This window comes from Sceloporus undulatus, chromosome 4 (assembly GCF_019175285.1).
Source record: "Sceloporus undulatus isolate JIND9_A2432 ecotype Alabama chromosome 4, SceUnd_v1.1, whole genome shotgun sequence".
Lineage (NCBI taxonomy): Eukaryota > Metazoa > Chordata > Lepidosauria > Squamata > Phrynosomatidae > Sceloporus > Sceloporus undulatus.
The window spans coordinates 201,169,109-201,185,498 of record NC_056525.1 but is presented as its reverse complement, the minus strand read 5'-3'; the positions used below and the strand labels follow the sequence as shown (position 1 = coordinate 201,185,498).

The following is a 16,390-nucleotide window of genomic DNA, read 5'->3' as shown; positions in this document are numbered from 1 at the left end:
CCCCGGCCCTCATCGCGCTTGGCTCCGGATGGTTTAGGAGCCAAGCAGGAAGGGAGGAGGAGCTGAGACTTCTCCCACCCACCCACCGCTTGGGTTGGGGTTTTTTGTCACAACTTTGGGGCGGAGCAATAGGCCAGGATCTGCACGGTGTGGTACCAGGGCTACGGAGCTCTGGTTTGGGAGTCAGTCGGGACCCGGGGCGAATAGGGCAGCGTATGGCCAGTGTGGGGGCCATAACGCGAGAGCGCCTCCCGTGACTAGGGCTTAGCGAATATGTGAACGCATAGCAGAGATGCGGTCATACGGTGTTGCTTAGCCCTAGGTCATCCCAATGCCTGGTGGGTGCCAGGTTGTGGGTTAATCAGACAAACGTGGGGTTGTTATTTTCGCAGATCCTGACCTCATGCTTTGTGTCCAACCCTACCAATGGTTTGCTTAATAAAGTTGTGGCTTTCCTCCAGCACGGTCCTCCTGTGGTTATTGGCAGCAGCATCGAGGCAACATGGACTAAAACATAGACAAATGGTTCTGAAGCTCTGTTTTGCAATCCTAATATATTTAAATAGAGAGAAAAATGATGCTGGCGCTGGCAAAAACAAAAAAACATATGCTAGGATAAGACAAAGAAGAAATGGAGGGGTGGTGTATAAAACCATGTTAAATGTGCTTTTCATCAGAGGCTTATCACATGACAAAAGTAAGCTAACATGCAGGTGGAAGAAGTGGCTTTCTGCTTACCTCTCTGCATCTCTTGAAGCACTTCCATTCTCTTCCCAAGTAGACGGTCATAAAAGTGTGTCTTTTGTTGTGCTGGAAAAATCCGTTTGGCAAAAGGCATGTTTTTTACAATTACTTTCCTCTGAAAGGAGAATTGAAGTGCTACAATAGTAGCTGCTTTCTTTCACTGCTTGTTGGCTTACTTTTGTTATGTGATAAGGCTCTTGGTTATTTAATTTGCTACAGTTACACCATCCAATCAGCTCAACAAAATTATGACCATGAGTTAGAGTCAGATCATACCTTTCACTGTGAGTTTGAAATTAGCTACTTGAGTTCATTCTGTTTAATAACATAACTACACTACAACAACTGTTGCCACTTGGACCTGAAAATTTTCTTCTGAGGTTAACCTCAGGTTGCTCCCACCCAGGAAGGCAAAGCCTTGAAAATGGTGATACTGTGCTTGGGGAAATCCTACCCAGAGGGCTCCCCTGGCACCCACAGTAATATCTTTAGGATGCTGAGTGAATACCATTTTTGCTTTCCCAACATTTTTAATCTTGTCCACTAAAAATCTTTTTAAAATAGTTTAAATGAGAGTGCACTCTACACTGTAGATAGGATGGCTTTAGCCTTCTCTGCCAAATAATGCTGGTGCCTCACAAAACTAAAACACCAAGATTTTTGGGACAGAGCCATGGCAGTCAAAATGGTGTCAAACTGCATTACTTCTACAGTGTAGATACACCCTGATTTATTATTTAGTTTTTATTCCATTTTACTGAGAGGATTCTTGTTGATTTTTTTTATGAATTCTATGCTCAAAGGACACTGTTAACTGATTGATTTACAAAAGATGTAAATAAATATATAAACTCAAGACTTGCAACATTCAAGCCCAGCATACTCTGGATGAAAAATCAGCACACTAACATCAGAAATCCACTTACTAATAATTATTGATTGAGAACAATATTGAAATAAAAGCAATAACATAAGCCTTGTGATGTGAGACACAGCAATTTTCTGATTGCAGCTTCTGGCAATATGAATGAGATCCTCAGCACCCCACGACCTATGTGCCTTTGTCACTTTCATATATGTATAATTATAAGGCAAGATGCTTCTAGTAAGCGATGATAATTTGCTCTGGGGACAAAAGGGTTTAATGATATGGTAATAAGTACCTTTTCTCCTGTACTGTTTATTTACAACTTTGGTCTACTTAGTATCTCTGCAGGATAATTATGAGACTAACAGTAACACCTATTCAAATATTGTATATTAAAAACAGGAAAAAAACTTAATTAGTTGATTTTGTATTATTCAGAAAAAAACCGAATGCAATCTTCAAGAAAGGAGAGAATTCCAATATATAATGGCAAATACAAATACAAGAGGATAATTATCAAGGTTTTCTTGACAAGATGGTTGTTTCTTTTTTTTTTGGGGGGGTGCCTTTGCTCTCCTTTGAGAAAGTATGATTGTACCAGTCACCCAGTGGGTTTTTAAGGGCTCAGGCACACTACAGAAATAACACAGTATGAAACTGGAGTATTTCTGCAACAATCTCACTGGCCCCAATGCACCTGGTGCCAATTGAGGGAGGGGCATGGAAAAACCGCTAACCCAGTGTATTTGATACGGAGTCCTTAGACCACTTTTTTTTGGTACTGCAATGATCCAGATCTTTGGTAGTGTGAGTACACTACCGAACAATCTGGATCGCACCGCATCATTCTGGAAAGGAGGTGCTCCTTTTTAAATTGATTGAATGGCAACAGTTAAAATGCACCAGAGAGATTCAGGAACAGGAAACGTAGTGGAAACGTCAATCCGGTACCAACACTGTGATATCCAGATCTCCTTGGGACAAAAAAGTAAGTGTGAATGTTCCCATGTGAAAATCTCTGAGTACAAGAAATCATCATCATCATCATCATCATCATCATCATCATCATCATCATCCACTTCTTATCATTTTCATTCTGTCCTTTCTTGACCCTCAAGGAGCTTATAGACTAAAACTGGAAACTTAACATAAAAATATATTATTAAAATCACTTGAACATAAGCATGAACAGGCAGAAAACAACTGCCAAGGCAGGAGGTTAAAAAAAGAAAACGTGCCAACATTAATGTTTGTAGATAGCTTAAGCTTCATATGCTTTCCATGCATCTGAGAAGTAGATCAAGTCTACGAAAGCTTAGGCTACAATGTCTTTTGCTCAGTCTCCCAAAGGTGCTACAGATCCTTGGAATACAGTTTTTCCAGATGAACACAGCTATTATCTCTGGAATGCCCACATATTATTGTGGGATCTCAACTGACACCACTGTATTATGTCTTTTAAAAACACTGGCTTATTTGGAGTAATAAAAGAAATGGAGAAAGCAATTCAGAATCAAAATAAAGCAAAACCTAGCTGTTAACTGGATAGCTTTTTTACAACAAGAGTGGCAGCGAGTATATAGGTTAAAATCATGAAGAAGCAAAGAAACACACACGGTGCTCAGAAGCAGTACTTTACTCTAGAGTGCTTGTTATCCATGTATAATTGATCCCACTTCTCAGTCTTAAATGAAAGCTCACATCTATAGGTTTTTTTTTAATAAAGTCATGTGTTTAAAAGTGTAAGAGTGTTAAGATAAAAACCAACGCGTGCTACCCATATGTTAAAATTAATTTAACACAAACAAACAAAAAATCCAGCTGGACCATGGGGAGACTCCCAGGGTCAAGTCACTATGGCAACACCACGTGCTGCAAAGCATCACCACGGACACAAAGTTCTCCCTGTCCCAAGCACACTCAGGTATGTCCAGAATAGAAAAGACACAACCTCACTTTTTTCTAGCCCATCCATATACCTGATTATCTTTCATCAACTCTTTCCCTTTGTTCCTCCTTCCAAACATTCCCTCACTTATTAAGGAAGTCTTTGGAACATCCTTCTAATTCCAAAGTCTGCTAATGGCTGAGACAAAGTACCTTCACCTGAATTAATTACACATTCTTCCTTATTCCTCCTGCCTCCTATTTGCTACCGCTCTGTTGTTTTCTCTAGTCTATTTTTAGACTCAAAGCAAGGAACGTATGATTTAGGTTCAGACCATTGAAAGGGTTGTACAGTGGCACCTTTTCTATCGGTGGGATTTTGGTTCCAAGGGCCCCTCGAGATGGGGAAAACACATGGAGTGTGTGCCCAAATTCAATGGGTGGTGGCATGCTTACATCATGTCAGGTGTGCATGCGTATGGCTGCCATGCGAGTAATATGGAGCAGATAATAATATGGAGTATGGTGAGCCACAGATATTCCAATCAGTAGATTGCTAGCTCACCAATGATGCAGACCCACTGTATACCTCATATGCCTAACGGCTCAAGTTTTGTGATCTACCGGTATGGGGTTTTCTTAGTCCATAGGTATGTTGGTAAGTTTGAAACAGGTGTGGTTCCCACCCCTATCGCTTTAAACGGAGGGGTTGCTTTGGTCAGGTAATCTGTACCTGTTTGCAGTTTCTCTATCACTATTTGGTCACTTGTGATCAATATTATAGTCAAACAGTCAGGTTAGCAGCAACATGCCACTTAAAAGCCCTTTAAGATATTTTGCATAGGCGAATGAGCCAATCCTCTGTTAGTCTTCTAGGCTATTTATTATACATAGCCACAGAACTACAAACAAGCATGTTGTTCATGCTTCATTGACTTAATTTGTGCAAATATAACTAAGTCCATGCTCAGCTATAACAAGTTCACAAAGGAAGTAGCTCTTCCATACTTGTGGGAATCCCTCCAAGTTGGCTTCCTCACGGATCTTCACACCGTAGTATAGTCTTACTAGCTACTACTGCAGCAGGCATTTTTCTTTGAAGAAGTAATAATGTACTTCTTTCCTTCCCCTTCTTGTTTTTAATTACTCTTTAATATCATTGTTCTAGTTGTATTTTATTTATGTTTTAACAACCGAACTGGGAAACAGGCGAGATAGAAATAATAATGGAATGAACTTGTCAAGGACCATATTGGTAGATGGGTAACATAAAAAAATAAAACATAATAATAACATAGAAAGGAGATCATGAAAACTTTACATATACAAACCTCAGCAATACAACCAGTGGTAGATAACACACACATGATTATCATGTTGCAGGTGGCTGTGGGATTCAGATCCATGGGAAATTATCTCTTTGTTCACAACCAATATAGTTCTAATCTGTCTCTAAGTACTAACTTCAAACTAGATGTATTGCTATAAGGAATCAAATGGGCAATATCAAAAAAAACCCAGAATGTTGTTCCAATGCCACTATTTTGTTCGTCATTTGATTACCAATCAGTTTTCCTTCAGGGAAATCAATGCAAACCAAACATTGACTGACTGAATTTAGCTCCCTCCCCCCGCTCCCCCGAGACGTAGACAATTTTGTAAATCTCACAGGCAATGCAAAGGCTTTTTACTTTCAGAGTCAGCATTTCATATCCAGAACAGGCAGCACGGCCTATATAGGCCTAAGCCCCGCCCTCAGTACCACCTGACCAGGAGACTCCTCCTCCAGGGCAGCTGAACCAATCATCTGCCCTGGAGGACCGGAACTCCCGGTCACCGAGCCCAGCTCCCAGAGCATCGCAGGGCGGAAGGGCCTCCCTTTCACCCCGCGCACCAATAGGGAGCTGGGGCAAGCCCCAGAGCACTCTGGGGCTTGCAGTCGTTCGCTGCGTCTAGCGGCAAAGCGGTCAGCCTGCCGAGTCGGGCAACCGCTTTTTGTTTTTATAACGTTTATAAACTTGTCACTGAAGCGATCAAGTCATCTTGCTTCTTGAATGCAAGAATGAGCTTGCATGATTGATCCTACCATGTGATGCCAAGTCTTTTAAATTTTAAGAAAACACATACCATAAGCATGTATAAGTATTTTCCCTGTGGCTACTGTACTGTTTGAAGTCAATCTGATATGGCAGCATAATCCATGTCAAAATTCTGCTGATTCAGGAGTTCTGAATTGTTTAACAGTAAGAAACATTGTTCTTTGTCTTCTTTTGTTTAAATTAGGCATTTAAATAATTCATGCTTAAATTACATTTAATTGCAAGGTGTTGATAAAGGCAAGTGTGCTAGGACATAAGATCACTTATTCTAGTCCTAGTTCTCTGGTTAACCTGCAGCTGCTATAAATCCTGTTAGAATTAGATACATTGAAAAAGATTTTTAAAACTGATTCACCATTTATTCTTTAAAATGAGTCACAATTAAAAACTTCATTGTTTGATGAGAAGGACCAAATGAGTTGACTCTCCAAGATCAAACTAAATTGAAGACATTTGTCCATATTAAAAGAGAAACATGCATGAAAAGTATACTAAATGAACATGCATGCTTCTATAATAATAGTTTTATTATCTTCAACTTGCAGGCCAGACTTTTAATTATGACCCCTTTTTATATCAAGGAAAGTCATGTATTTGGGATTAAAAACCTATTTCTTTAACTGCTCAAGTTAAAAGCTGTGGTTTGATACATTCCAGGCTACAACTTTTATAAAAACCAGAGAACACTTCTAATAACACTTTTCTAATTTAATGGTTCAGTGCACAGTCAGTAAAGATTTAAATAATTCAGTAAGAAAGCCCATTCTCTTCCTTTATTGGAAGTTTGAGTCAGGAAAATTCTTTGACATTTAATAGGTTTTAACCCTTTTAATAACTTCTTATAATGAAATTTATTGTAGGTTGTTTTAAATAAAGGGTTATTATATTAGAGTGAATAGCAGTCAGTGGGTTTTTTCATGATTAGTTTTGAGACCATGGCCCTATGTGCCTCAGAGGTTATTAACACATCAAGTAGAAGAGATTGTTAATATTAAGAAAATGAAGTGTATACCAAGAAATGTAATGCTAGTACATTTATGTCATTATATGATCATGCTCAAAAAATCTGCCATTAACATTTGAATATTTAATTGTTTTAAAGGAGCTTAAGGTCACTTACAAGAGCTGATATGACGGAAGACTACTTAAGATGGCTTCTTTCACTAGAACAGGACCCATAGTTAATAATAGAAAACAACAACTGAAGGCTTTTGTTTGTTTGTTTTTATCTCTAACCAGTTCAGATAACTCTTAGAATTGCAGTCGTCAATAATATCTATTTATTGATTGAAAGATTAGTATATAATTAAACTTTATTTTTTTCTTCATGCAGACAAGAATATGAAAATGCTGTGTGTTTTGAAACAGAAAAGTTCCTATGAATATTTATTGTTTCTGGAAATTTCCTGTAGAGCACATACTCAAAATTTAGATTCAGTTGAGGTTTTAAAAAGTGCACCTTTCCTCTGTCTGGCTTGGTTGCATCACTTCTTCAGTGTACACATCATAATGTAAACATTTTCTGCTTTCATTCTTTTGAATTATTCTTTTATAACTGCTCTCCATTTACAGTAATAAGTGGCTGAATTTCTAAATTCAGTCCCAGGTTCCACTCATTGCTACTAGGAGTTGAAAGGTCATGAGCATCCTTCCAAACAACATGACCTTCACACAAAGGGAAATGAGAATTCAGTGGCAGGGATGGTTGTGGTATTGCTACAAAATTGTATACTTTTCATGCATATTTCTTTTTTAATATAGACAAATGTCTTCAATTTAGTTTGATTCTTGGAGAACTGGGTTGGAGAATTGGGATGAAGAACTGGGATGAAGGCGCAGCATTCTCGGAAAAGCTTCACTGAATTCAGTCCAAATGTGTTTTTTTCCTTTCCATAGTTAAGGTCTGGAGGGAAAAAATAATTCTGCAAGATTTGAGAATTTCTTCCCGGTGCTGAAAAGCTGCTCCCCTCCATTGTGTTACTAAACACTGTGTGATGCCAACATGCATCTGTGGAACATACAGTATCTGCATGTTTAAGTGGTCTCTTTTACAGTGTTAATTAGGGTTAGACAAATGTTTTATTGGATATTTATGTAGCATTGATATATAATTGCGGATAGCCTATATGAAGCTAATGACTGGGCCAGTTTTTAATTCACTGATATTCATGTCTTTTATTTCAGTTGCAAAACTGGACTCACATGGCAGCTGAAGAATTTGCTGTGAGCTTTGTTTTTATATTTTATCTGTCTTCTTCCTTGAACATAGGAAGGTGTTAATTTTATTTGCTCTTTAACACGTGAATTCCAAGTATGTAAACATGGGTCTGATTCAGTGAAGATTAGCAGTTCCTGTTTAAATCAGAGGTTTACCAGATTTTAATATGAATTATCTTTACCTGTATTAGAGCCATGGACTTGGGTCCAAGTGTGGCTGTGTGGAAATTGAAAAATACTTCAGAGCATTCCATTTGCATTCCCAATTTCTACTGGTTTCCCCCTTCTGTTACAGCCACAAACTACATCAACTCTACAGCCACAAATTACAGCCACATTTTCATTCTGGATGGTCCCCTAACATGTGAATCACTGGAAGAGCCCTTTGACTTCATGCTTATTGTTGTTGTGTACCTTCAAGTCATTTCTGACTTATGGCAAACCTAAGGCAAATCTATCATGGGGTTTTCTTGGCAAGATTTGTTTAGAGAGGAGTTTCCTTTTCCATCCTCTGTAGCTGAAAGCATGTGACTTGCCCAAGATCACCCAATGGGTTTCATGGGTGAGTGGGAAATCAAATCCTGATCTCCAAAGTCATAGTGCAACTCTAAAACCACTACACCACACTGGCTCTTCAAGCTACTGAAACCATCTATATATCTAAAAATATCTAAAAATGTAGCATAATTAATGTAACCTAGATGAGTTGTTAAAACCTAATTCATCATTCATACTCTTTGAAAATGTCATTTGTGTAGCCCTATGTCTTTTTTTATCTTGCCTTTCTCCTTATTTTATCATTTTAGCCAACCAGAACAACGTAACACTAAGAACCCTTGTTAAGCTGGAGCTAGTATAAACAATAATGAGCTAGACAGACTAGTGATCTGTCTGTCTAAGGCATCTTCATATATTGTTGTACATTAATAGCAATAACAATAGCAAGTACATTTTTATACTGCTTATCAGTGAACTAGCACTCCCTAAGCAGTTTACAATGTATATGCCAATTGCCTCCAACAAGCTAGGAGATGTCTCAAGAAACCAGGATGGATGACTAAAGAACTTTCAAAGGAGCTAAATTTTAAACTGGGCATTTAAAAGAAATGGGGAAAGGGGGGAAATTGCCAAAGAAGAATTTAAACAAATAGCAAGCATGTGTAGGGAAGTCAGAAAAGCTAAAGTGCAGAATGAGCTCAGGCTTACTGGAGAGGTTAAGAACAATAAAAGGGTCTTTTGAGGTATGTTCACAGCAAAAAGAAGAAGAAGGAAATGGTAGGGCCACTATGTGGAGAAGATGGTGAAATGCTAACAGGGGACAGAGAAAAGGCAGAATTACTCAACACCTTCTTTGTCTCAGTCTTCTCACAAAAGGAAAAGGGTGCTCAACCTGAGGAAAATGGAGCAGAGGACACAATAGGGGACATGCAGCACAAGATAAGTAAAGAGGTAGTACAGAAATACTTTAGAAGAATAGAAGTATAGTGTCTAGAACAAGGGAAGTAATAGTGCCATTCTATTCGGCCTTGGTCAGGCCTCACCTGGAGTACTGTGTACAGTTCTGAGCACCACAGTTCAAAAAGGATGTCGACAAATTGGAGCGTGTCCAGAGGAGGGTGACTAAAATGGTGAGGGATCTGGAAACCATGCCTTATAGGAAAGACTTAGGGAGCTGAGCATGTTTAGCCTGAAGAAGCGACCATTAAGGGGTGATATGATACTCCCTCTTTAAGTATTTGAAGGGGTGTCACATTGAGGATGGAGCAAGCTTGTTTTCTGCTGCTCCAGAGACTAGAACACAAAACAATGGATGCAAGCTCCAGGAACACAGATTCCAGCTCAACATTAGGAGGAACTTCCTGACAGTAAGAGCTGTTCGACAATGGAACACACTCCCATGGAGAATGGTGGAGTCTCCATTGGAGGTCTTTAAATATAGGCTGGATGGCCATCTGTCGGGGGTGCATTCAGTTGCTGCATGGCAGGAGGTTGGACTGGATGGCCCTTGTGGTCTCTCCCAACTCTATGATTCTATAATTCTATGATAAGCTGGATACTCATTTTTCCAACCTACAAAAGGATGCAAGGTTGAGTGGGCCCTGGAGCCCTGCCTGGGATCGAACTCACAACCTTGTGACTACAGTACTGACACTTAACCACTGCACTACCAAGGGCTCCTTGCACTCTCACTCATGGTTCTAGCCTGAATAAAAATGCTCCCATAAAGAGTTGTATATATACATTTCTCAATAGTGGTGGAAACACCCTCTCCAAAGCAAATTACCTCACCAGTTGTTACTTTAGCTAATTCAGATGTGAAAGCATATTTGTAACTTTGGATTTAAAATTATATAGTTATCCTTATGCCTAGCCCATTTTACAGGTTGAATATCCCTTATCCAGAATCCCAAAATACTCAAAAATCCAAAATTATCCACAGGGGTGGTTGAAATAGTGGCACTGAGCTGTCTCCCCATAGATTCTCTCTTGGCTTGATGGAGATTATCACATGGGGGATGTCCCATCCTTCTCCTATCCTTGTCCTGTCCTTCCTGTGTGATCACGGGAAGGACTTTCACATGACGTCTTGCTTATCCAGACGTTGTCCCATCTGGAAAGCACAATTGACCACAACCACGCGAAAGGCTTTCAGATGACATCGTGCTTACCCTGTCATTGTTCCATCATTGAAGTGAAATTGTCGTGGCATTTTGTATTAATGGGAGTTCACGTTAATACAATTCCACTTCAATGACAGGATAACGTGTCTGAAAAGCTTTCGCATAATTGGGACAAGGATGGGAAAAGGACAAGAGAGCAATCTGCTTTGCTCCCAACCCCATCCTGTCCTTGGTCTGATAATCTCCAATGGGTTGATTGACTAATCTGGCTAGACTCAGGTGTACCTGTTTTGAGAGTTGGCATGGTGTAGTGGTTTGAGCCTTGGACAATGACTCTGGAGACCAGGGTGTGAATCCCTGCTCACCTAGAGAAACCCACAAGGTGACTCTGAGCAAGTCACACACTCTCAGCTTCAAAGGATGGCAACAGCAAACCCATCTGAACAAACTAGTTATGATAGGTTCACTTTTTAGGGTCACCACAGGTCATAAACTACTTGGGGGAACAACATAGGTAAATATTCTAAAATCCAAAACTCTTCTGGTCTCAAGCATTTCTGATAAGAGAGACTCAATCTTCATACAATCCACCCTTGCCTTATGCAGGGGATCTGTTCCGGAACCACCTCCACCACCCAGCGTAAGGCAAATTATGTGTATGATCAAGCCCCATTCATTTGAATGGGGTGTGCCCCTGCGCAGTGTGGTTCGTGCCACATTCACCTATTAGGGCTCACTGTCCACATGACTTCAAGTCCACGTATGGTGAGCCTGCATACAGCATGGGCGCACTATAATATTAAATTGAAAGCATAATGTTTTTATGTATATTTCTTTCCTTTACACTCTTCATCCATGTCACTTCCCCCTTCTGTCTCCTAGCTAATTGTGGTAATCTTTTCAATATGCATAGATGCTATCAATTAGCTTTTAAATAAAGTATTGCAAACTGGTTTTGAGCCCTGAAAATATTTGTGCAATATTGACTCTGCATATTTGCATATTATATTGCAGGGATGGAAACGATGTTGGACTATACTCCCTACCAGCCCCAGCTAGAATTTCTGATGCTATGGGATGCTGGAAGTTGCACTTTTAAAAGCAGCAGAGGGGTCACACAGTTCCATCCTCTGCTCTGTTGGCACTGTTTTGCAACTGCAGAAAACAGGAGATGATTGTGTTGATTGATAGATCACTGTCAGTTATTTAAACAAAACTCAACTTTAGTTTGTCCTTGCAGTCTCCTTTTTGTATCAGAAAGGCAATGTGATAGTGTGCTTGGCATCTATCAAAAGGGTCTTGTAGAACAGATAACAGGATAAATATTTTGTTGAATTACCATCTGCGCTCTCATTGTCACACTTTCAACTCTAGCTATGTATTTTAATAGCCTTGAGGAGAAGATCCTCCAGTGTACAGGGTCAAATGGTAACAGGCAGGGCTAAATGGAAAGGCTTTGGAGATGCCTAGCTTCTTCGAGTTCTTGCTGCATCTGGCACATTTCCAGGCCTCTCCTGCTAACACCACAAAAAGCAGCAGCTGGTGACTAACATTAGCAAATAAGGCCTCAGGGCTGCCCATATTCAAGTTCTTTATTCACCAACTGCTATTCACTGAAACAGCTGGATCAGAAGCGATACAGCTAAGGAGTAGTTAGAGTTTTATGGGTACAACTGTTCAGATATAGATTGTCTGCTAGAGGCAGAGTTAATGATAGCTTTCAAGGCTAATATGTTTGATTAGGATGGAGCTAGTGTTTGAAAGGAAGGAATAGAGAGCCAGAAACAATCTTGAAATATTTTTTCAAGATTTTTCAGATGTAAGCCAGGAGTTGACAGCATACATTGATCTTTTCCCTGTCTATCCTACCTCCTTTGCCCCACCTCAGGTATTGATACTATATGTGACGTAAATTTTAGATAGAAAAGCCTCTTAAAAGCAATAATTCATATTGAAAGATGCCATGTCAAAATATTTGGTTGAAAAATAAATCACTTTATGAAGTTCTGCATATCCATTTCTAGCTACAGCTTCTCCCATAAATGTGTCTCAATCTATTATCAGATGGGAGCAATCTATCATCAGATGGGAGCAAAGCAGATTGCTCCTATCCTTAACTCGTGGTATTCGCGTGATCGGGGACAAGATTATCACACCACCACACATTTATCCCATTCTTCTCCCTTCTTAAAGAGTAATGGAACCATCATTTGGTATTAATGGAAACTCTCATTAATACCAAATGGCGGGTCCATTACTCTTTATAGACAGGAGAAGAATGGGATAAGTGTGCTGGAGTGGGATAATCTTCTCCCCGATCATACCATGGGTTAAGGATGGGAGAAATCCGCTTTGCTCCTCTGTGTGATAATCTCTATCTGCACCACAATATAAATCAAAAACTGATTGTAGTTACATTTTGGATATATTATACAAATAAAGGAAATGGTGTGCTTGGTTCTCTCTCTCTCTCTCTCTCTCTCTCTCTCTCTGTGTGTGTGTGTGTGTGTGTGTGTGTGTGTGTGTGTGTCTGTACAGTTAAGATGCACCCAGATTCTCTCAGGTCTAGTCTGGAAAGGAAAGTCATGGTTTCCTGCAACTGAAGCTAAGCTACAGTAGCCCTTGGGTTCATACACCCCCATTTCTCCTCTTTTCATTGCCCTAGTTTGCACAAGATAGTACTCTTGGAATCCCCAGAAACCCTGGATGTTCCCTGGTTTAGCATCATTAAGTAGCACGTGTGTCCACACTTTATGACAGCTTCCACTTTCAGCATGTGGATAAAAACAACTACATGGCTTTGCCCCCAATGTTTTGTCAGCTGGCACATGTCAGCCTTCATTCTCTAGTTTGTTCCCCCATAGCAAACCAGAGAAAGAAGCCAAGTGCAGGTCCTGGGTTTTTTCTCTGTTTTTGGGGATCAAGGAAGGAAAGTTGCTGGCTTCCAGACACTACAGTAAACCTCCATGGTTTGCTTTGCTGTTCCCATTGCAAGCTGCCCAGTCGTAACCACCCAGGGTGCTTGGTTCACTGTTGTCATGCAGATTCATTCTGTACATGTATATGCACCAACAGCTTCTGTTTTGAGTTTTGAACAATCATCAGTTCTCCATGATGTTTGGCATCTTTCCCACCTTGTATATCATGATGTTTGTATTTCACTGAGATTGATTTCAAATACTGTGATGATAATTTCTTTCCAGTAATTTGATATATCTGATTCACTGGCTCAAATACTCAAAATTAATGGATTATAATATATTTACCTCTATATCTTCATGGGCTTTTAAGTGGTTGCCTTACAGAAAAATCATTAAAATAATAAACATCTTGTTAATAAAACTGTTGAACATTTGTGAATTGAAAGGGTGAGTACTGCTTTATCACATTAGGGGGCAAACAGGATTTCAACAAGAGTTAAACAGAAAATGTTGTGTGATAAACATCAGGCATTTCCTGTTTAACTCTCATTTAACCCTTGTTTAAATTCTGTTTGCCCCCTAGTGTGATAAAGTAGTTAGTGTAAATTAGACTCGTCCCTCTACATTCTCTGGGGTTAGAGGCACAGGACCCCTGTGAATGTGAAAAAACTGCAAATAACAAAAATACTACATTTTTAAGTGAGAGAACACCTCTTTAGGAATCTCTAGGTCCTCCAGTACAACTCTGTAGTCAACATCTGAATTGCCCTGGAGGAGCTACAAATACCTAGTGGAGTGTTCTCGCTAGGAATCTCTAGGTCCTGCAGTACAACTCTGTGGTCAGCATCTGCCAGACATTGACCATAGAATTGCCCTGGGGTAGCTACAAATGCCTGGTGGAGTGTGCTCTCTAAGAATCTCTAGGTTCTTCAGTGCAATGTTTGGTTAAAGTTGACCACAGAGTTGTGCTGGAGGACCTAGATATTCCTGGAGAGAGAATATTAATAAAATCCGTGAATAATCAGATCTGCAAAAGTCAAAGCCGCAAATGTAGAGGGACAAGTGTAAAATGAACATGATTATATTGCATCAGCACAACATTTTAGCTTCCCCCTGGAGAATAATTGGTATGTTGGTAATTTGTGCCAGGTCTCACCAGCTATGTACTGTAGCCTCTTCATGACAAAGATTCCTTTATTGCTGCTTCTGTTTAAGAACCCCAAAAAGCCAGCTAAGTTAAGCCACCTCTCTGTATTCAAATCCTATGGGATACTTGTGTACTATCTCCTGGATAAGTAAATGCTCTCTCACATCTTACCACCCCTGCTCCCCTCCCCCCCGGCTAAACAAATACTAAAACCAGAACTCATTGTGACCTAAATAACATAGGGGAGTAATTTGTTGAGTTCACAACATTAGAGCCTTTCCATATTTCATTTATGATGATTTTTGGTAAATGAGTTGCATTGTCATGTAATCAGTTTATCTGTACCTTTCTGCTTTTTCCATATGGAGAATTCCAAGATCCCTTTAGGCAGTTTTATCAATATTGGAATTATAGTCCCATCTACTAAAGAATTCTACATGCCTTATTTGAAAACTACAGTGCACCCTTTGTTTACGCAGGGGGTCCATTCCGGACTCCTTTAAAATTTCCATCTAGGTATGCAGTCACAGCTCTGGATAGTTTTGATTATCTGATACATGAAACGACTGCCCCTTTTTCAAATTATCATGGAAATACTAAGCTGTTAGGCACAATTTTTCTTGACTAGTTCAGTGTTACTTTAAAGTCAAATGAAACATTTGCAAACTTGTTAATTAGATTTTTACATTTTATTTTTTCCGTACATATTTTTAAACCACTTCAGTATAAATGATCTTCTCAACAGTGGTGTAATAATGATACCCAATGGCTTTGCAATTTTCTTTCTTTTAGATGCAAGAGTTAAGAAATACAGAAGGCGCTCAATATAGTTCCCATCCCCAGATAGCAGCCATGAGACCAAGGATTCAGCCTGGAGAGATGAGGCAAGCAGGAATGATGCAACATGGTCAACTGACTACCATTAATCAGTCACAACTAAGTGCTCAGCTTGGTCTGAATATGAGTGGAAACAATGTTCCCCACAACTCTCCATCTCCTCCCGGAAGCAAGTCTGCAACTCCTTCACCATCTAGTTCTGTTCATGAAGATGAAGGGGATGATACTTCTAAGGTATGAATAAAATTATATCTTCTATTTTTAATGGTTTCTATTCAGATGTGCATAATTTTTAAAGTATGTATATAATCTCCCTATGCCTTATACTTATCGGGGGCATGCTCTTTTTAATTGTTGTAGATGATTCCTAATATATAAAATTAAAAGACACAAGGGAAACCTATAAAACCTTTGAGATTAAATGAGAAAAATAAAATTCTAGCAGAATTATTCATGGAGTCCAGTCTGCTTCATTTGCTGTGTGATGCGTCTGATAAAGTGATTTATGTTAGAAATTTCTTTTTCTCAGTCTCGAAGGTGTTACAGGATTCCCATGCACAGACTGACTGAGAAATCATCTCTTTTAGAACCTTCTCTGGTATCATTGTCAAGCTGATTGGTCGATAATTGTTCGGGTCTTCTTTTTCCCCTATTTAGGCTGAAGCAAATGACTGACACTGTTTTTGAATACTACTACATACAAAATTAGTGTATATATTTTCATAGTTTCTGTTTACATCCAGAAAGAAATTGAAGTAGTGTATATGCTTGTATGGTAAATGTTTCCTTCAGTGGAATGATACTATTTATAAATCAAAATGGCATATTTCATATCTTGCATGCATTAGCTAAAGTACCAGAGAGGCTTTGTATTTGTGAAGGCTTTTTCTCCCTAAACAACATCCTCACCCCAAGTGCCATATGGCAATTTGATATTATTTATACTCGCTCCCCCACTCTATATATACACCTTTTATCCTTAGGGTGCTCTCTTCTTAACCATTCCATATGATTCTTAACATATGAAATTAGGACAGATGAATGGGTTT

The 16,390-nt window shown here is 39.3% G+C and overlaps 1 protein-coding gene across 3 annotated transcripts in view; it reads left to right on the top strand.

Moving 5' to 3' along the window:
• The window catches only part of TOX (thymocyte selection associated high mobility group box), a 326,596-nt gene that overhangs the window by 246,539 nt on the left and 63,667 nt on the right, over nt 1-16,390 (top strand). For 2 of the 3 annotated variants that reach the window (XM_042464587.1, XM_042464589.1), the window contains exons 4-5: nt 7,783-7,821; nt 15,297-15,575. In XM_042464587.1, coding sequence (XP_042320521.1) covers nt 7,783-7,821; nt 15,297-15,575 — 318 coding nt within the window. The remainder of the gene's footprint in view (nt 1-7,782; nt 7,822-15,296; nt 15,576-16,390) is intronic. The other variant, XM_042464588.1, reaches the window with a different exon arrangement.